Raw genomic sequence first — 22,537 nt, 5'->3', positions numbered from 1 at the left:
ATATATATATATGCATATTTCATATAGCTTTTATTAAAAATTATTTTTTCAAGCATTGCTGTAATAAAAAGTAGAATATAATTTACTTATGAATCACACGGGACTATTTGTAAGGGCTTGATGAGCAAATAGTCATGTATGATAAGAAAAATTATTTTCTACTTTTTATTAAAAGTTTACAAAAGTTTTCAGTAAGGATAAAAGTTTGTCCCTTAAAAATATTTTCATTTAAATTTTTCCGCTATACGAACTATACAAACATGAAGTGAGACTATTCGCTCTTCTTGGCAAGCAGGACAAATTCAAGGCCCTGGATGAGATGCCCCGTTTCGAATATTTTCTAAAGTAATAAGGCTATTTTTATTCGAAAAATGGGGCAGCCTATATTTAATAACAGTCTTATTTTTTACATATTTAATTTAATTAGAAAACTATTTTGCATTCCATATTATGGTTAGAATAAAAATTAAATCATCCAATCGTTTCAACCACTAAGTTTTATATTAAGAAGCCAGATTAAAATATTAAGTGAATGTCGAAAGTTTTGTACTGAGCACTGAGTAAAACTCGCATCAAATACCATGAAAACAATAAAATAAAAACAAGTGAAAACAGTGAAAACAAACAATTGACTGAGTTAATTGTTGAAATACCATGTATAGACAGTGTTGTTTAACCTGTCACATTACACATACACAAACAGTGATGTTTACGAAAAAATTGTTTTATTTGTATAAAAAATGTTACCTGATGGGTCCTACGGACCCAAGGCCCATTTGACCTATGTTACGTATTTACGAACTCAACCTCACTTTTTACATCCTCAGCAAGCTATAAAAATTTCAGCTTGAAATTTCTTTTCTTTTTAGAGTTTTCGTGATAGGCGGACAGACAGACAACCGGAAATGGACTAATTAGGTGATTTTAAGAACACCTATACCAAAATTTGGTTCATAGCATCAATATTTTTAAGCGTTGCAAACTTGGGATTAAACTTAGTATACCTTGATATATTTCATATACATGGTATAATGAGAAGTTAATTACTCATCTGGTACCATGTGTACCAGTCACTCGAATTAATTTTTTCAAATAATTGCAAGTAATTCGAAGAATCGAAAAAAATCCTTGATCTAAGCAGATTTTACAAACCGTGGGAAAACAAATATTGAAACAAACATAATTAAAGTTACAGTTAAACCTGTATAACAAAATTATTTCGTTTTTTTAATAATTTGCTATAGATTTTGATTACGTATAACTATCAGCCATTACAGTCAAAACAAATAAAAATGTAAATAACAAATACTTTTTAAAAGACAACCTTTTTTTATTCTTAAAAGTAAAAATTACCTATTTCTATGAGTTTTTCATTTTTACGAAAATGAATTGTAAATGCCAGAAAAAACACGTTTTCAAATCATACTAGGGTGCTGTAAGTTTGCTATGATTTAGTTTTATAATAAAACAATTTAATTTAAGTTAATTAGCGTGCATCAAATAATTTTTGAGCTGTCTAAAAACGAACTGTAGAGAATGATACCAGCTCTCGTACCCATAGCTTCAATTGAAACACAAATTGTTAATGACATTCAGTCTCCGGCCATGATATTTGAAAGTGGTAGTATTAAATGTTTAAATTTCAATGACCATTGCCATTAATGTTTTTATTTCTTTTCCAAAAGTTAAAATTAACATTATTCAAATTGTGATAAATATCATCCATTATCTATAAATAAAACTTTTTTTATGAGCAGATTTATTGGATAAATAATATATTGTTAATTGTTTATACTTAATTGTAAAATACTTTAGTTCGCCACTGCTTTCAAATAAATTTGATTATTCTTCATGCAATCTATAGTAAAACAAGTGAAAAATAAACGATTGACTGAGTTAATTGTTGAAATATCATGTATAGACTGTGCTGATTACACTGTCATATTACACATGCATACATGTCACACATACATAACTGATATTCCCCATATAGTACATACTGTATAATTTGCGCTCCCACGGGTAAACAGTGATACTTACAAAAAAATGATTCAAACAAAAGTTGTGTTTTTTATAAGGAACATTTTTAACATTTAAACTTTTTTTTATCTCTAACGGTTTACGAAATGGGTCTTACCCTGAGCACGCTATAAAAATTTCAGCTTGATATCATTTTTCATTTTTGAGTTATCGTGTTGACAGACGGGCGGACGGACGGACAACCGAAAATGGACTAATTAGGTGATTTTATGAACACCTATACCAAAATTTTGTTCGCAGCATCAATAATTTTTTAGCGTTAGAAACTTGGAACTAAACTTAGTATACCTTGTATATTACATATATACATGGTGTAATAAGACTGTGCATGTGGAGCATTTTAATCTATTATGGCTAGTAGCTTGTTTGGTTGCTAACTAATAAAAAATTACTCAAACAAAAGTTGGGGAGTTAGATAGGGGCATCATGTTCTAACATCAGATTGGACCTAGTTCTCCAGGTTGCTTTATTAATCCATTTAGATCCTAAAAGGTTAGGGATAGAATAACACTTTAAACTAGAAAGTTGATCCTCATAAAAAAGCAAACTTTTTTTATTTAAAATATTTTTTCCAAAATCGTTAGCTTTCGGGAAAATATTACACTTAAGAGAAAGACAGAAACGCTAGTTACAGAAAAATGCTTATGCCAAAAATATTGTCAAGGGCAATATGTTTTTTCGCAATGAACTTACCAATTTCAAACTTACCAAGAATTTTTATTTCCAATCACGCATAAAATTACATCATTATCTTTAATTTGCGCACATAAAGCAAGAATAAATAGCCGTCATTAATAATTTAATTATTGAACTTCGAACGAACAAAACGTCATCAAAAAAAATTATTTAATTATGCAATATTTTAAATCAAGATTTTTCTTGAATGTTTTAACTTCCTTGTAATAAGTAAAGGAACTTTTAGTTCTTATATTTGCTGTCAGTACGAATGCATGTACGTATGAACCAAAGGATGGTGAAAGTTTGGCTTTAGAACTGTAATCTACTTGTGTATATTTTGCTTTTACTTTCTTGTACTTATTGAGTGATGTCGCATGAAGAGCGAGCACAATAACCACAAGACCTTGGCCTCGTTGAGGATACAGTTTATAATTCAAGATAATAAAAAATATAAAAAGTATCGGTTGATGCTGGACACTGTTTTTTCCGTCTAGTCGACATCCTCCAGACGCGCGACAAGGAACATAGTTCTAATATTAAATAAAGGAGTTTTAGCAAATGGATCTAAAACTGTACTTGTGTAACGCCGTGGATGTGTCGATATTAAGACCGATGAATTTCCAAAATTTGTTCTTATTGAACTTGAGATGAAGTATATTTTAGAGCGGGATGTGCGTTAGCAAAATAAGCAAATTTATGTTTGGCAAATTAAAATTATATTATTTAATAAAAAATTTTGGTTTATTTTAAAATTTAAAACATTCTAAAATTATTTTTAAGGTAAAACTGTCGGGCTATTATAATTTACATTGTTAAGAAGGAATTAAAAATGATTTTAAACAATTGAAAGAGTTTATTGTAGAAAGGAATTAAAAATGATTTTAAACAATTGAAAGAGTTTATTGTAGAAATACCCTGTAAAGACAGTGTTGAATGTCAGTGCTTGCATTATTTTTAATAAATTAAAAAAGTTTAAAAACCCAACATATTTATGGCGGCCAGAAGACCCTATTTATTCTAGTTTATTAAAATTTCGAAAATTTTTTGAAGTATTTTCTAGAAAACTTATTTCGTTCAAAAATCTATTACAACTCTTCCTACTTAAAGCTGCTTACAAACTTTCAACTCTCTATCTGTTACAGCAGAGCAAACGGACACCAAATTTTTTTCATTAATTTGCGCCCTCATGGAAGAACAGTGACATTTACAAAAATATATTCCTAAATTTCTTTTATAGGGTACATTTTTTTCATTTAAACTTTTGTTTTGGTTCACAAGATCCATTTGAACATTGTTGCTCATTTGACAGACAGGCAGACAGACAGACGGGTAAACGGAAATGAACTAATTAGGTGATTGCATGAACACTATTATATGCATCGTCAATATTCCTTAGTATCACAAACTTGGGACTAAATTTGAATACCTTGATAAAATACAGGGTACAAAAAGTGTCCCGAAAAGCTTTTTTAGAAGAGGTACATTAGTAAACGCTGCAGTTAACGTAACTTAACAAGGTCATAGGTGCGAGCTGTTATAGCTTATCCTTGTATTAATTTTACTGGTTTATTTGCGTACAAGACAGTTATGCGGAGTCCACATCAGGCATTTTAGTTCTGTAAAATCAAACATCAAGTAATTGAATTATTTATTTTACCTCCAATTAATTTCCAAACATTCCAAACTAAAAAAAAATTGACTAAACTTATATACTCATTCAATTTTTAAATGATTGATGAGATCATATTTATCTGAATTGAGCAAAAAAAAAACTATATACCTTTAGGATAAATAAATTATTTATTTATTTAATAATTTATTAACTAGATAGTGAACTATTAATAATTAAATTAAGTGAACTTTAATCAAATCCGGTTCGATGACGTAGGGAAATAAATACCGGGATTCAATAGGATACATGATTGTAATATTACTGAGTTCTACAAGCATTTTCACATTTCTCTTAAGCTACGACCATACACGAAGCAAATAGCAACGAAAATATATAAGTACTACACAGTGTCTACTTTCAGTCACCCATAAAAAATCATATCGGGCTATAACAATAAATTAAAAAACCGGTCAGGTGCGAAATTTGGCTTCCGTACTTTTCTCATCCACGAAAGTATTTAATTAGAAGCAAATTGTATTATCATATAATAGATACTTGACAAGAGTGTGTTTAGGGCTCCGTACCGGAAGGGCTCTTTTTCTTTTATTACTTTATTATATTATTAATATAATAAAGTATTGCGATCGAAAAAAATCGATATAGGAGTTTCAACGGAATTACACGTTTTGAGGGTCCCTGATTCCAAAAAAGTGGTTTTTAAAAAATGTTGCATCCGTCGGTATGTCGGTATGTCGGTATGTCTGTTACCAAGCTGGAGCCTACAATTTTCAACCGATTTTTCTCAAACTCGGTACATAGGTTCAGTTTGGTCATAATTCCAGACAATTTTTTCATTTGTTCCCTAGGCCTTTTTTCAAGGGTACTTCCCTCTAGGCCAAAACATAATTTTTGGGGTTTTCTCAAAAACGGCTCTAGCTATTTCGATTAAACTTGGCACAAGGTTAGACCTTAAGGTTTTCCTAGGATTGGTATAAGCCACATATCCGGGAAAATTCGAGAAGGCCCACACTCTAGGGAAAACCTTTCCAAATACAGAAAAATGGAATTTTCTAGGGAGAGGCTGAGGGGACAGAAGTGAAACTGCGTATCAGGGTTTATATCAACAAGGTCCTAGGTTTGGTATAACTCTCCTACCCCTGGATGGGGGATGAAATCGTCAAAAGTGGTCAAATCAACCCTACCCAAAATTGATCAAATATTATTTAAAATGTCTTTTTAAGTAACTTTTGTAACTTGGTAATATTTGCTTAACGTCACCCTTACCAAACTACATCCTTCTAAATATTATATTAAATCCAAGAAATACCTAAGCCTGTTCCTCAGAATTATTCAAATGTTCACATCATCAAATAAATCAAATAAAGAAATAAATAAAACTTAATTAAGCCAAATTAGTGAAGTTAAGAAACTGAAGCTTTTCCTTGTTTTTAATTTTTACAATTGGCTGCTTTCAATAAAAATATTACCTACAAGTCTTGTCTGATCTTTCGGACCGTTTATTTCATTTTGTATTTAATGAAAAGTACATAGTGTTATATCTTGTAAAATGATACGGAACCCTTCGCGTGCGTACTCATACGTGACCAAATAATTTTCATATACCTCTGATACATCTGGAACAAATCTTCTATTTATAATTTTAACACGAATATTGCTTAACAAAATTATAATAGTTTTTCATGGTTTTCCCATAAAGCTTAAAGCAAATGTCAGAGTGCCTGTTATACAAACCATGCATACGTGCAAGTTTGGTCCATCCGCCAAACATCGATGAAGATAATTTGTATTTGACATGTTTCGTTAAGGCCGTTTGAACATTCTCATTTTCATTCTCTTTTTGAAAAGTCTATTCGCACCGCGCATGGGTTTTATTGGAGGTGTTTCCATGGTAAAGTAACATTACTTTACTAATATGATTAGATGAACATATAATTCTATGGTTTGCATATGGTTTCAATCGAAAATTTAATAATATTTTGTATCAAAATTAAATACGTAATTTTGTTAATTTAAATTTTAAACATATTATTCATGCAATTCGTCTCTTAATTTCAAAACGCCTAATGATACAAGTTTAAATAATTTTTATTATACGATGCATATATGAAATATATTACAGTATATTAAGTTTAGTCCCAAGTTTGTATCGCTTATAAAATGTTACGAACAAAACTATGGTATGGGTGTTCATAAAATTACCTAATCAGTCCATTTCCGGTTGTCTGTACGTCTGTCTGTCCATAAGCACGATAACTCAAAAACGAAAAGAGATCTCAAACTGAAATTTTATGCTTGCTTTGGACGTAAAAAGTGAGGTCGAGTTGGTAAATGAGCAACATATGTCAATGGGTTTTCGATCCGCCTTAGACTCATCATGCAAACCGTCAGAGATAGAACAAAAGTTTAAATGTAAAAAATGTTCCTTATAAGAAAATAAACAACTTTTGTTTGAAACATCTTTTCTTAAACATCATAGCTTACCCGCGAGAGCACAAATTAGTTCAGATCATGATACAGTAAGTATTATATGAGAATATCGGTTATGTGTGTTGCATCACACTCGTGTTATACTTTCTATACTTAACTTCTAATGAGTACGTAATCAACACTTTCTATACATGGTATTTCAACAATTAACTCAGTCAATTGTTTTTTTTCACTTGTTATCAATGAATTTAACTAAAACAATACAATAAAAACATTAAAATCTAAAAGGATGAAGCTGCTTTTTAAGCATTTAGGCCGTCCAAAGTAACTGAAAATAAGCGATTTTATGAATTTAACAACGGCAAAAAAAAGAAAAAACTTAAAAAAAGAAAGCTTTTGGCATTTAGTTTAAGGCCCTTCTAATGCTCAATCTAAAAAGCGCTACGGTTGCGGTAATTAACGCTTTGTATACATAAAAATGAGTTTTGGCCAATATCTGGGAAACCAAAAACGAAAATCAATTAGTTTCAAGATATTGTTTATTAGTATATAAATATATCCAATTGGCCCTTTTTCCCGATTTTTGGGAAAATGGGTGAAAATTTTTAGGGAAAAAAATTTTCAACAATTTTTGTTTGAAACTATTTTTCATAAAATTCATAGTCCGCTTCATAGTATCGAAAATACATTAACGCAACCCTAGCACTTTTGAGACTGCGCGTTAGTAGGGTCCTAAATTAGTTGCCGAAACCTTCCTTTTTTTACCTCAATAAATTCACGTGAAAACATTATTTTGAGCGGACCAATTATTAATCTTTTATCAGAAATCCTTCAGTTAACGATTTATGATGATATTATGTTCTAAGCAGTTCATGAGCATGTATGGGTAATATAAAATTGTATTATATAATTGTATAATAACCTTTGAATCGGATTTAAGTATAAAAGAACATTGATTTCAACGTGACTTAAACCACATTTTACACATCAATAGTTAAATTATTCAATAAGTTATTGAATAATGAATATTTACATCTTAAACACACTAGAGATTTAAATTTTAAATACAACACTTTGCGGTTTGTTTTTTTCTTTCTATAAATTTGAAACACTTTACTCTTTAACCGATTTAATACCAGAAGGAGAGGAAAACTACATTTTTTGTCCAAAAACGTTGTTAAAATAGTAGTTAGGTTAGGTTATATTGGCTGTCCACGAAGGACACACTTAGAGCCCATTGAGATACCATTTATGTGTTTTACCACCTTTTCGGTTGATAATTTCGTTAATCAGTTGTCAATTTCAGAGGCAGAGTGCACCTCCTTCATGCATATACCATGCACTACAACAGCCCATCACAACTATTAATTGAATTAATTTTTGTTGCGACGGCGGGAATTGAACCTGCTATCCTGTGCATATCGCGAACGGAATAGGTTACGCCTTCACCTACTGAGCTACCAGGGCGTTAAAATAGTGAAATGGTATACAAATTTTTCGATGTAAACAGCGAACGTATAAAATTTCTCTCTCCAAGTTCCGTCTAAGCGACTTCAGTGGTACATGAAAACAGACCTGTGTCTGTTTATTTTACAACAAAACCGGAACAATTTTATAATATGTGTTAAATTGTAAAAAGTCCCTTATTTGAGGAATTCCAAAATCGCAAAGTTTCCATAAATAATAATTTATTTGAAATTAGTGCCAAGTAGTTTCCATATTTTATTGATAATTTGAAAATTTTAGGGAAAATTTATCATTTTGTAAACTTTTTAATTAAATATTTAAAAAAAATTAATTTAACATAAAAAAATTTAATTTTTTCCAAAAAAATTCTAGCTGGCTAAATGCTTGGACCTTAAGGTTCGTGGTAATAACCCTAAAAGGGTCAAACCCATCCATATACAATACTTCGTACATGATTTGGAGCTTTTGATATCATTCGAAAACTGCTATAAAAGAATTGAATGCGAATTTTTTCGACACCGAGAATTTGATAAATAAGGTTATTATAATCCCAAAATAAAGTTTGTACCACCTTTCCATTTGTATAATGTCAGCCCGGTAGCTCCATAAGGCAATAGGTACCAAATTTAAATTTTATTACCGTGATTCATAGTTAAAAATATTGTGATAATGGCCATGAACCGCCATTCTTCATAACCGCTATCTGGAGGATGATTTAAATTGGTTAAAAGAAAAAATAAGTTACACAATTTCTAACAAATTTCCAAAGAAAATAGAATACAAAATTTTGAATTTTTTCAAAATAAAAAAATATGTTTGTATTTTTGTATTAGTTTTTAGAAAGAAAGGTACTCTTGTGATTTGTTCTATAAACGCTTAATTTTCGAAATAAAAATTTTTGAAAAATCAAAAATGCAATATTCTATGTTGAGAAAAGTGTGTTCTTTTTTCAATCTCTTAGGGAATTCGCTTAGCTAACTTCGCTTATTCATTCTGTTCCTAATAACAAAATTAATTGTTACATAAGCCAAAACCGATAAATTCGATTTTTATTCGAATTAAGGTGAAGACCATTAATGTCTTGACGCTCAGGTCACAGTGAATATATCGATCTTCTTATCCAAAAAAGGATTATACCATTATTATACCATGTATACATGAAATATACATAGTATATTAAGTTTAGTCCCAAGTTTGTAACGCTTAAATATTGATTAATATTGATGCTACGAAAAAAATTTTGGTATAGGTGTTCATAGAATCACCTAACTAGTCCATTTCCCGTTGTCTGTCCGTCTGTCTGTCCGTAAGCACGATAACTCAAAAACGAAAAGAGATATCAAGCTGAAATTTTTATAGCGTGCTTAGGACGTAAAATGTGAGGTCGAGTTCGTAAATGAGCAACATAGATCAATTGGGTCTTGGGTCCGTAGGACCACATATACAAAATAAATATATGTTTATACAAAAATAAACAACTTTTGTTTGAAACATTTTTTTGTAAATATCGCTGTTAACTCACGAAGGCGGTAATTAGGTGCAAATTTGCTAGTGTGTATTAATATGGGAATATCAGTTATGTGTGTGTGGCTATTTAAGAATGGATATCTTTGTTTATTTAAGTGACGTCAAAAAACAAACGATTGCGTCATTAACTCTTTCTATACATGGTATTTCAACAGTTAACTCACCTAATTGTTTGTTTTCACTTGTATTTACTTCGATAAATAAACATCGTTAAATTCTGTTATAATCTATCATTTTATTAATTTATAAATTTCTTTTTTATAAGAAATTTCCGGTAAAAGGTGAAATTAATAAGTGAATTCATACATCAAATAATAAGAAACGATAATTTAAAACAAAAACGTTGACTTTGTTTGCACACAATGCACGATAGATAAAGAAAGAAATCATCACAAAATTTTAGGTTTTTCCCAAATAGATATATTGGGTTATTCCAAAAAAAAAACCTTTACCGTGTGTACAAACACATTATGTGCATTAAAACGTGTAAATAAGATTATTATTCAATTAGTTTGACATTTTTATATCAACTTATGGAATTTTATTCTTTGAATTGTTTGGAAATCTGATAATTTGATTTCATCATAAACTTATTACGATACATTAAATCCGAAGATAAATTACACATTCGTTTTTTTTGACCGTTGTTTGTTTACATTACTTATAGTTTTGGTTGAGAGAATTCTTTGATTCTTGTTATCCATCAAAAATACGTAATTTGGTATTTCAGTACATTAATAACAACACGACAGCACGTATCATGTGTTGGGAATATCCAGAACGTGTATTTCCGTAATGGGGATCATATGATATACCTACATATTTCAAACCACATTTTACTTTCATGTTTGCTATAAAGCGAGGCTACCGATCTTAATTTTTAATCCTCGAACCAAAAAAGGGGTGTAATAAGTTTCAAAGGTGTGTGTCTGTCTGTGGCATCGTAGCGCCAAAGTGGATGAATCATTTTTAATTGTTTTATTTCGTTTGAAAGATATTTTAATGAAGAGTGTTTTTAGCTATGTTTCAAGTACGAGTTTAGGGTTCCGTACCCGGAACAACTAAAAAATCTAACGTTGATCTTCAAAATCGGCTCAGTTTGGAGAAGACTCTAAGGAAAAACTCAATTTAAAGGAGAAAGAATGTTCTTAGATGTGTTTCAAGTGCGAATTTAGGGTTGCGTACCCGTAAAATTTGTCTGGGTTTTTGTTTTCATTTTGTAAATTTCACTTGCAATTTTTATACTCTGTATTCATGGTATATAACAAGGTATACTAATTTTAGTCCCAAGTTTGCAAACCTTAGAAATATCGATGATAGGAACAAAATTTTGGTATAGATGTTATAGGTGTAAAATAGGTGTCCGTCACGCCAATTTAAAAACAAAAACAATATATCAAGCTAAATTTAAGGCATGCTCAGGGCGTTAAAAGTGAGTTTGAGTTCGTAGAGATGGAATAAAAGTTTAAATGTAAAAAAATAAACAATTTTTGTTTGAAACATATTAGGCCAAGCTGTGGTGCCCATTTTCTTCAGAGCTTTAAGAGATAAGGAGCTGAAAATTTGCAGATAGCTTCAACTAATGGTCTTGTGAGACATTCTCGAAAAACGAAAAAAAGGGCCATAATTGTGCTGAACTTTAAAATTCGTCTAATTTATAAAAAATAAGGCAATTGTTGACATCAAAACTCTATATTTCAATAATCAACTCAGTCAATTGTTTGTTTTTACTTGTAACCGAAATCTACTTCGACTAAGACGTGTAAACAGTACTGTAATAGAGGATATCCGTCGGCGTACATCCTGTGATTTGATCGGACAAGTTAACGTACATAACTTCTGCTAATTTTACGATTACGACACTATCTATTGGGTTCTACCATGAGTTTTTTTGTCACACTCACGATACAGAAAGGCTATTTGCATTTTAACTCATAATTCCGATAATCTTATCGACTTGTGTGGTTCACAATCTTTAAAAATTAGTGGTTTCTTTTTCCTTATTTCTGTTTTCTTCTCTTGCCTTTTATTAAAGTTTTTCAATGTTAAAAACTTTTTGGGTAAATTATTTGTTGAAAAATCTACTAATTAATAAAGGGAGAAATTTGTCTTATAGAATATAAAAATAAAAACACTCTTAGCTTCGGGAAACTTTTATTTTTACACTGCAACACACAGTAATTGAAAATTTAAAATTCACTTGACACTATAAATTATTTATAAGGAAATCATTTTATTCATACCGGATGATTTTTTTTGAAATTAATAAGAGAGAAATATTTGACTTGAAGCGACCTTGAATTTTACCTTGACATTCGGAATCAAAAATTAATAGACAGCTTAAGAGATTTAGATTTAATTCTATTTTTGTAATTAAATAAAAATTTTGGCTTAAGAATTTAATGGCTTAAATAATTTAAAAATTCAGACTCTCTAGTTTATATCGCTTAAGAATAGAATTAGTATACAATTTCTATTTGGAAAAATTTGTCAATTATGTTTTTCGACTGTACGTGGGCATATGAGAGTTATATGAAGATATTGTACCCAGTCATAAAAAATAATTTTTTTTGTTTCCAATTACAATAACCTACCTTTTAACAAAATAATTTTAGTGTATTTTAATATTTAAGGTATAGATCGGTACTTTTCTGTGGTTAAATTATGTCAGCGCACGAAATATATTATGTTATTGAATACGATTATTAGTAAAGGTGTAAATCAAACAGTGGCGCCTTTGTTCAAATAAACTTTGTAATAATTAAATCTAATAATTTACAAATATAATTTCAATTCGATAAACTTTTATTTTTCCAAAATGATTAAATATTACGATTAAACAGATCGCGAGATTTTCCCTCGAATGTCTCGTACTATTTGAGTAACGATTAAAAATGAAACCTATTCGCATTATTTTGAGTGTGTAAATTTAAAAAAGAGATTTCTTTAAATGAACATGAGAAGGCAATCTTATACACACTTTCTTTTTGAATGTACTGATTGTGCCTTACCAAATTTAGAAGGATAAAAAAATTCGCCAAATAAGAAAAATTCTGGATTAAATAGAATAATATTTTGCCAATATTCTGAATAATCTGTTAAAATTAGGAGTAAAATTAATAGTTTGTTTAACATTAAAACAGTAGGTAACAAGTAACAGAGCGGGAAATTTTGTTTAATAACCTCAGTCTACTTAAAATTTTACATTACATAAGAAGGTCAAATTTGGTATAGATGTTCATAGAATCACCTAATTAGTCCATTTACAGTTGTCTGTCCATCTGACTATCAACACGAAAACTCAAAAACGAAAAGAGATATCAAGTTCGTAAATGAGTCGAGTTCGTAAATGAGCATTATAGGTCAATTGGGTCCTGTAAACCGTTTGAGATAGAACAAAAGTTTAAATGTTAAAAATGTTTGTTATAAAAAAATAAATAACTTTTGTTTGAAACATTTTTTTGTAAACATCACTGTTTACTCACGACGGCGCTATTTAGGTGCAAATTTTATGGTATGTATTAATATGGGAATATCAGTTATGTGTGTGTGGCTATTTAAAAGTGGATATAATTTTTTATTTACGTGACGACAAAAAACAAACGATTGCGTCATCAACACTGTCTGTACATGGTATTTCAACAATTACCTGAGTCAATTGTTTGTTTTCACTTGTTTTAAATGGTTTTAAGTAGAATTTTATCTAAAATCATATTCGCATAATAAACACACAAAAGATCATGCAATAGTTATTTAGGAAAACCAGCCAATTAATCCACTTCATTCCGAGAGTTTGGATGCCTTTTATTGCGGAGAAAAAAATGAAATTCTTCTTATACTTATTTTAATTGAAGCGGATAATTTTATGCAAAGGCATTATAGTAAATAATTTTTAACTTCCCAGAGGAAGTTAATGTAATGGACTTTGAAAATTTCCATTTTTACATATTTCCGCGATTTCAAGGCCTTAATATCCGAATCAAATTTTATCAATGTGATGTCTGTATGTGTGTACGTATTGACGTATGTTCGGATTATTTCGCCTCGATTGTCTCGCGAACCAGTTATGAAGTGTTTAAAACACGTGACTGGGCTTATTCGACGTGTAATCGCGTATTTAAGAGTTTTCAGCAGACTTAGTTGAGCAGTTTTTTAATGGTAATAAAACCTGACCTGGAAAAACCTAAACAACAAAATTGAAAATTGGATAAAATTCGACATTTATGTATAAAATTAATGATCATTTCAGCATAAATTGCAAGACATGTTCGAAACATGATGTTTTTATAACTTTTTATTATTCTGGGAAGTTTTTCGTGTGGCTCTCGAGGGTCGCACCAGACTCAATTCATTTAAGTATAGAAATTGCAGGTATTAGAAATATTTCCCGTTTGAGAAGATCCTGTTTCCAAATGTATATATTTTTTTCAAAAAAGCTTCTAAAAAGATTTTGTTATTCAACAAGAAGGAACTATTTAATGTCTTTCAAATATCTATCCTGAAATGTAAAAAGTGAAAATTTTTACGGAAAAACTATGAATGTGTTTTATGTGGAAAATATATTTTTTTTTAATTGGAAAATTTAAATATCCCAGACAAAATAAAAACTTTTGAAGTTTATACTTAGATAATTCCATTCAACACAAATCCAATTTAGTAAAATAAAAATCAGACGACCTTGTTAAGAATAAGCCTCAATTTTATCATATTGCGTTTTTTGAGGGGATTTATTATTATAATAGAATGGAAAATTCATTAAATTCAACTTTCTTCAGTGATATTAAAAGAAATTTGCACTTGTTATCAATATTTACAGTTAAAATTATATTTAAAACAAATCTAAATTCTGATATGCACAAAAAAATTATAAAAAATTAGACCTCACATGAACTTTTTGACGTCATATAATTTATCAATTACGTAATTTTATCACTTTATGATTTTTTATGAATATTAATGACGTACAACATTAATTGTTGATCAATAAAAATGTTAATTAAAGTGAATTATTACAATCTGTAAAGTTTTTATTTTTATTTTCTATAAATTTTTTTAATAACAACCTTCTTTGACTCAGTATTGTAATAAACTGCTGATTTAAAATTTATGTGGTACTTTCCATATAGTGCAGGCGCTGCGCTCTGGGGGGACCTTCACTCGACAGTACATTTCCCATCTTTTTTTTTTTAAATTTTGAATCCATTTAATAATGAAATACCTCAGCTATTTCAACCCCAATACTTTGTTTAGGGGTTCCAAAATCAACCTTCGTCTGATCGAGTTAAATTTGTACATGTAATTTCAATGAGAAAAGTTAAAAATGCCCAGAAATATTTTTTCCTAAATTGAGACATTTCTTAGGTATCCCAAGAACAGTAATTTAAAAAAATTGTCAATGGATTCCTAACACGAAAAGTCTTTAGACTATTTCGTTGAGATGAACTTAGGGCATCGTTAAATATCGTTTGTAATTTATGTGTGTAATATATGTCAAATAGAAAAACGCCACAGGGCTATTCCCTTTACATCATTTTTCTTTGATTAAATATTTTAAGATTAAATATGGACATCCTGTATATCTCGACTAAAACTTTCAGAACTCCTGATAGCGGCGAGACTAAAGTTTACAAACATTTATATTTAAGATTAATAATAAATAGTAAATATTACATATGAAAAGTTATCAATAAACTAAATTGTGTTTGAAATTGTGGTGGGGAGATACAATTGTACTACAAATACTATAAAACAATTTAAAAGTATTGCATTTAACCATAAAAATAATATCACAATTGTGTTTTTCTCAACGTGCTTCGCATACTTTGAGACTGAGTAAATTACATTGAATGTGTCTTTAAATAAATTTGTTTACATTTTAAAAATAATTTTAAAATTGTGTGCTTTTTAAAATAAAATGTTAATTTTGTGCTTTGAAGAAAAATATTTTTGAAAAAGTGAATTATAATTTCGTTTGATAAGAAACTTTTTGAAGGTATTTAAAGTTCTTCTTAATCCTAACAAAATAAATTTAAACTTTTCTTGTGTTTTTAAAATTAAAATTAACCCACAATTCAACTCCCTTTTCTTCACTTATTGCTAAATTATTGCGCAGAAACCGTGAAAAAAACTTTTAAGAATATATGTCGCTAAATCCTAATCGCTTCTAATTTGTGGCAGTATTTGGTTTTTTTCATTTTTAGATATTGTTTTTTTTTTTTTTAATCGGAATAGATATTCACAGATCTATTTACTTCTTGGCTGGGAATACGTGAAGAAAAGGAAGCCTTAGATCTTTAAACTAGTGACTCTTCAATATATTCTCCTTCCACAATTTCTAAATACATAAATTAGCGCTTTCTAACTCAGTTATTTAGCAGAATCAGTTTTTTTTTCTAAGAGTAACATTAGGTCGTTTCTCAATAGATTCAAATTTTCATTTCCTTTGACTCTTAACTTCTAATAAAGTATTGAAATCTGAAAATTATTTCAGACATTCGTTATAACCTATACCTATTTGAAATCTTTTGTTTATTCTGAATATTTCTCAGTGAAACTGTTAAACTTTTTAGGTAATTTACACATAAGTTAATTATAATAAAGTAGGATATTGATATATAAAGTTTTGATTAGTTTTATTCCTGGAAAATATATAATTTTCTTTTTAGAACTATTAATATTTCTGAAATGAATTGAATTCCTCAAAATGGAATAACTTTTCTTAGAATGCTCACAGAAAAATCCGATAAAATCTTAATATTTTATTACTTGTATATAGTAAATATTAAAGCAGAAATCTACACGAGCTCTAATCATTTAAAATTTATCTTTAATATTATTTGAAATAGGTAGATACAAAATTATGCTGATCGCTCTTAATGTTTATTGCCCAAGAAATTTGTTTAAAAAATTTGCACCCCATCTAAAATCATAAATACAATTTTAAATTTGTTTCATTATATTGCTCGAACAAATCTAACGTCAAAAATAAACAATTTACTAACCTTTTTTCTTATAAAACTATTTTACTTTAGAAAATTGGAAATAAAATGAAAATCGCTTACATATTTTGGACCTTAGCCATCTTATTCACGAAGTCTAACGGCCAATGCCAAAGAAACTTAAATAATTGCTCTCAATGGCAAGACGATGGTAATATTAAATTAAGTTGTGGACCAATGTTTGGTCCACGTATCGACTTAACAATGGATCCACAAGAAAAAAATATTCGAATCCAATGTTATTTAAATGAAAAAACTGAGATGAATAATTATTTTCATATACTACCAAAATTCAATTTAAATAAAGTTGATTGGGTAGGAATTTATGGATGTAACACTGAAAATACTACGATTACAGCCATTTTAAATCATCTTTGCATAAATAATACACTGGATTTAACAATTGATGGTAGATATAACAGGAACGCCGTCACTTCAAATTGTGTCGATAATGAAACGTTAAGAAATCTAAAATCTTTAAAATTTACACGAGTGTCAATAAAAACAAATTTATTTGAAAACATGGCAAATTTAAAGAGCTTGGACCTAAATGCGGATGAATTTCACATCGACGGCGATTCTTTAAAAAATTTAGAAAACTTGCAAATTTTGATTTTGGAAAATTTCCATAAACTTTTCATAAATGGGCTTCCTACAACTACCTTACCTAATAACATATTTGATACATTAAAAAACTTACAACATTTAAATTTGAGAAAAGTTCCTATGCAACAAATTTTGGATAACGCAGGCTTAGATAATCTTGAAAAACTTCAACGATTATATATGGAGGAATGTAAAATAAAAGCCATAGCTAGAAATATATTTACTAAAAACAATAATTTAACAGATTTATCGATGAAATTTAATAGTTTAAGAAATTTACCAGAAAATATATTTGCAAACACAATAAAATTAACTGAATTATCTTTGAGTTGGAATGAATTGGAAAAATTATCACCGAATTTGTTTAAAAATCAAAGAGAATTAATCAATTTGGATCTAAGCCATAATAAACTTGAAGAATTGCCATCAGATTTATTTGCCAATTTAAGAAAATTACGGATATTAAAATTAAATAACAATAAAATATCGATTATCCACTTGTAAGTGTTAGTTTTTTTTAGCTAAGAAACAATCGCCAATTTTCGCAAAAAAAAGTAGTTGATTTTTAAGCCAATCCAAGTTATTTATATTTAATTTTAACTGAAATAGAAAGTTATATTTTTCTAATAAATATTTAATGTTTTCTAAAAAAAAAATTACTCCCTTCAAATTAGATGAAATATAAATGATTTACTGAATGAAGGCTTGTAGGCATCTATGCCAAGGCTTAGTCTTTTACCTTAGAATACCAATTTTCATATGTACAGAAAAACGGGTGATTTGAAAACAATTAAAATATACAGAACAATAGAAAATTTTACACCCTATAACTTTGTAGCTGCCTATTTTATCTCTAAAATGCTTTTCGAGTAGAAAATCGTTCCTTTTTCCTAAATATTTTTCTCAAGACTGACCTTTTAATTTATTTTATTGCAGGAATCAGTTTGAAAATTTGTATGAATTGAATGAATTAAAATTAGGAAATAATAATATTAAATATTTATCACAAAAGATATTTAAACGGACTACATCATTAAAAAATATTAATTTAAATCATAATTTCTTATCAATATCATCCGATATTTCACCATTTGGATTATTAACAAACCTTGAAGAATTACATTTATCACATAATAATATCACCGATATTTGTATGGATTGGTACGCAACACTCTTACGACTTAAAACTTTGGATTTAAGTTATAACAAAATTGGTCTTCTTAGGCCTCTTACTGTAAGTAAAATTGATAATACCTATTATAGAACAACAAATTTGATAATTTGATTTCAACTACTTGAAAATTTTATGCCTCCAGATAACCATTGATGCATTTATTTGTAATAGGCCTTTGTCTTAATGTCGATTTCATTGTATCTTTCGTTAAAATTTGAAAATGTGCGAGAATAGATGACAAGATCTTAAATCAAAATTAAAATCGATTTATAAACATAACACATATTCGCAATTCAATAATTTTTTCCATCTTACTCTTGCAAAACAATTTTCGATAGATAGTCTCTATGGCACTTGCAGGTTATGACGTCAATGAGTGTTATTTTCCTTTCTTTCTATCTGTACATTTAAATCCTTGATATTTTCTCTTTTAAAGCAATAAAAAAATTTTAGGACAAAGACCTTGTTATATAATATTTGAAATTTGAACTCTTTATTTTTAAATTTTGCAACACTATTTTAAATTATATCAAAAAAAAAAAACCACAACATCAACGAGCAATGTTCCTTAATTGTGAAATTAATTGTTTTTTATTTTTATTCTAGATTCAATTTCCAAAAAATGCAAATGTGGATTTACGTCATAATAACATAAGTACAATTCAATTCTTTAGCAGTGATTTTACCGGAGAGAATGCAGGGATCGCACCAAAAAATACTGGAAAAATATTTTTATCAAGAAATCCAATTAAGTGCGATTGTAAATTTTATTCATTTTACAAAGCAATAACTCAAGGAATTGAAGTAAGAATTTTGATTCTGCATTAGATTTATATTTTTTGACCTCATATTAGACATCAATTTTAGTCATATTTTATTACAAAAAAAAAATAGAGCGACCCTTCGCTGTCTTTTTTATTAAAATGATTAAATTTTCTTTGATAATCATTTATGAAAAGGAGGCCTATGTCGTGGATCAAATACTTATAATGGGTTTTATAAACAAAGTAGCTCAAGAGTTCAATACTATTGAATTTTTCTTCTTTTTTATGTTCGAAACAAAGCTGTTATCCATGACAATAAAAATAACACTTAGTCTTAGACTTATCACGTAGCCTTAGCATTATAACGGTTGATACCTGGCTTTCACCCAGGAAGCTCGGGTTCGATTCCTCGTATCGTAACCAAATATAACGGCTGAAGAAATCTTCTTCTGAAGATACTGAATACCCAAAATAATAAAAAATCAACTTCAAAGTAGGAAATTTGTTATCGAATACATGTTTTATGCAAAATATGTTGCCATGGTAAACACAACAGATATACAGCACTCTTTATTATGGCATGCCAAAAAATGGCAGGCCATACATATGATTAATTACTTGGATATTTAAAAGTAAACAAATTGATCAAATTGATTTGTCCCTTACACCCTCTTTAATTTGAAAAAATAATTAACAATTTCATTTATTTTCAGTCAAATTTAATGCCACAAATAGAATACGAAGCTTTATATTGTAACGAACCAAGTAATTTGAAAGGCATCGAAATCTCGAAATTGAATCCGAAAGACTTTATATGTCCAATGGGAGATTTATCTGCAGATAACTGTGCATTTGAATATCGAACATACGACAACAGTATCATCATGAATTGTTCAAATAAAAATTTAAACGAATTACCAAAAGTACTGCCAAATGATTCCATTCCAACAGGTTTTTCTATTATATTGTACATTGACAACAATAATCTAACATCATTGGATATTAATTTTGATAAAAATTCTATTTTAACTAATGTGAAAGAAATTTATGCGTTTAATAATAAAATATCAAAAATTAACTTTACAAATTTACCGCAAAAATTAGAAATATTACAATTACATGATAATTTATTACAAAATATCAACACAACGCTATTAGCAAGTATAAAATCTTTAAAGCAATTAACATTACATCAAAATCCATGGGATTGCCATTGTGGAAATAAAATTGTACCATTTATCCAGAAGTCTTATGTAATTTTACATAATTTAACACAAATTGAATGTGTTCAACATTTCGAAAAATCAATTCTCGAACTTATAGCCTCAGATGTATGCTATCAAAATCAAAATAAATTGGATTATAAGATAATTGCATTGGGATTAATTGTGATTTGTGTAGTGTTTATTGCAATAATATTTTATTTAAAATATAAACTTACTACAATTTTATGGAAGCATGAGAAATATCAAGGAATTTTACCATCATATACGAACGCAAATAATTCTAAATTATATGATATTTTTGTAATTTATTCAACTAAAGATATTAAATATCTTACATATGAATTAATTCCCAAATTACAAAGTGATAGATCGATACGATTATTTCTATTTTGTGTTGATTCCGAAGAAAATGTATGTAATTTAAAATCGATTCAAAACTTTATCGATACATCACATAATACAATATGTATTTTATCCGATTATTTCATTGAAAAAATTTGGGATCACTGTCATCAAACGTCAAATATGATTTTCATTAACACTGGTGAAAAATCTATTAATAATAATTATTTAAAACAATTTGTTAATTTAAAGACGTATGTTGATTATAATAATATTTTGTTTTGGGATAAATTAAATAGTTTATTCAAATCAAAACAAATTTGTTGTAAAGATATTGTTTAAAACATTTTTGATATCAATACGGAATATTCATGAAATTTAAATTTGGTTCAAATATTTTTTATTTCGTAACTTTATTATTTTAGTAATTAATATCTTTTTAATTACTTAAAATTAATTAGTAAAATTACAAATTCATTGAGAGAAATTAAAATTTTAAAACGGACGTGATGTCATAGAATGTAGCTTGTCAGACTTGTTAACATACTGTATGGCATTAATTACTTATATTTTGTATAGTATTACCATAGATATATACTATTATTACTAGATGCGTGGGTATTGCACCTTTAGTAAATAATACAATGAACTGTCCCCAACTGACAGGTCATATATTAATAAGTCATCAATAGAGTGCGTTTAAATAATCTCAAAATTATTCTTAATTTTAAATATTTTTTTACACTTAATTAACGCATTTTTAAAAAGTATTTATATTTTTTACTATGTTATTACGGTGTAAACAATGAATTAAAAATACATGAATATTTTCTGTTATGGATAAATAGATAGGTTTATTTGACTTTTACCAATGATATAAACTAGAGTATGAATTAAATATTTATTGCTGTTTACTCGAATTATGGCAACGATATTTTTGTCTGACAGTATTGTTAATGTTATTAAGGAGTAGAATTTAAAAATGTTAGTTTAATTTTACAGAATTTTGTTGGTTCCTACGATATACGACAGGAACGAAGAAGTACTTTTTTTAAGCTTTAGAATAGATCGAAATCTAATTTATTTTTATTTATTTATTTATTTATTTGTAAGTAGTACATTTTCATTTTTTAAGAATATTTATTTTTATACCAATTTATTTTATATTAAAATAAATATTTATTTAAATCAGAGGAAGTTATGTTTTATTTTAATGATTAAAATATCCCAGAACAATGATGAAAACCAAATTTAAGTATTAAAAAATGATTTTCCTCATGAAAATATTTTTTTTTGTAAAATAAGTATACTTTATTTATTTAAATTATTATATTTCCTTTTGATTAGATAATTAGGTTTTTAACAGACAGGAAATTATTATATATGCAGTTCAACAATCTTAAAGCGTTTTATAAACACATTAAAATTTATTAGTGTCTTACGTAAGTTTGTGTGAGAAATTTTGACATATATTTGGGGCTATTTCATCCAAATCGACATGCAAAAATTGGTTTTGAATTTCACATGCTTTCAATAACTATGATAATTGATAATTGCTGTACTTACCAACACAAAATTGTAGAAAATAAATTCTTTGTAACGGATACGAGAATTATTAATCAGAGAATCAATCGTGTAGTCTCTAAGGGTTATAT

The 22,537-nt window shown here is 28.3% G+C and overlaps 1 protein-coding gene across 1 annotated transcript; it reads left to right on the top strand.

The window, feature by feature from the left end:
* The first annotated feature begins 15,709 nt into the window (after window positions 1-15,709).
* LOC123292930 (protein toll-like) lies at window positions 15,710-22,233 on the top strand. The gene is made up of 7 exons (XM_044873644.1): window positions 15,710-15,764; window positions 16,804-17,876; window positions 18,418-18,610; window positions 19,157-19,354; window positions 20,028-20,403; window positions 20,473-21,136; window positions 22,230-22,233. The coding sequence occupies exons 2-7, from the start codon at window positions 16,819-16,821 to the stop codon at window positions 22,231-22,233; spliced, it is 2,493 nt and encodes an 830-aa protein (XP_044729579.1). The 5' UTR covers window positions 15,710-15,764; window positions 16,804-16,818.
* The last annotated feature ends 304 nt before the right edge of the window (window positions 22,234-22,537 follow it).

The sequence above is a fragment of the Chrysoperla carnea genome, chromosome 2 (assembly GCF_905475395.1).
Source record: "Chrysoperla carnea chromosome 2, inChrCarn1.1, whole genome shotgun sequence".
Taxonomy (NCBI): domain Eukaryota; kingdom Metazoa; phylum Arthropoda; class Insecta; order Neuroptera; family Chrysopidae; genus Chrysoperla; species Chrysoperla carnea.
The sequence above is the reverse complement of the archived record's forward strand: the minus strand, read 5'-3'. Positions and strand labels throughout refer to the sequence as shown.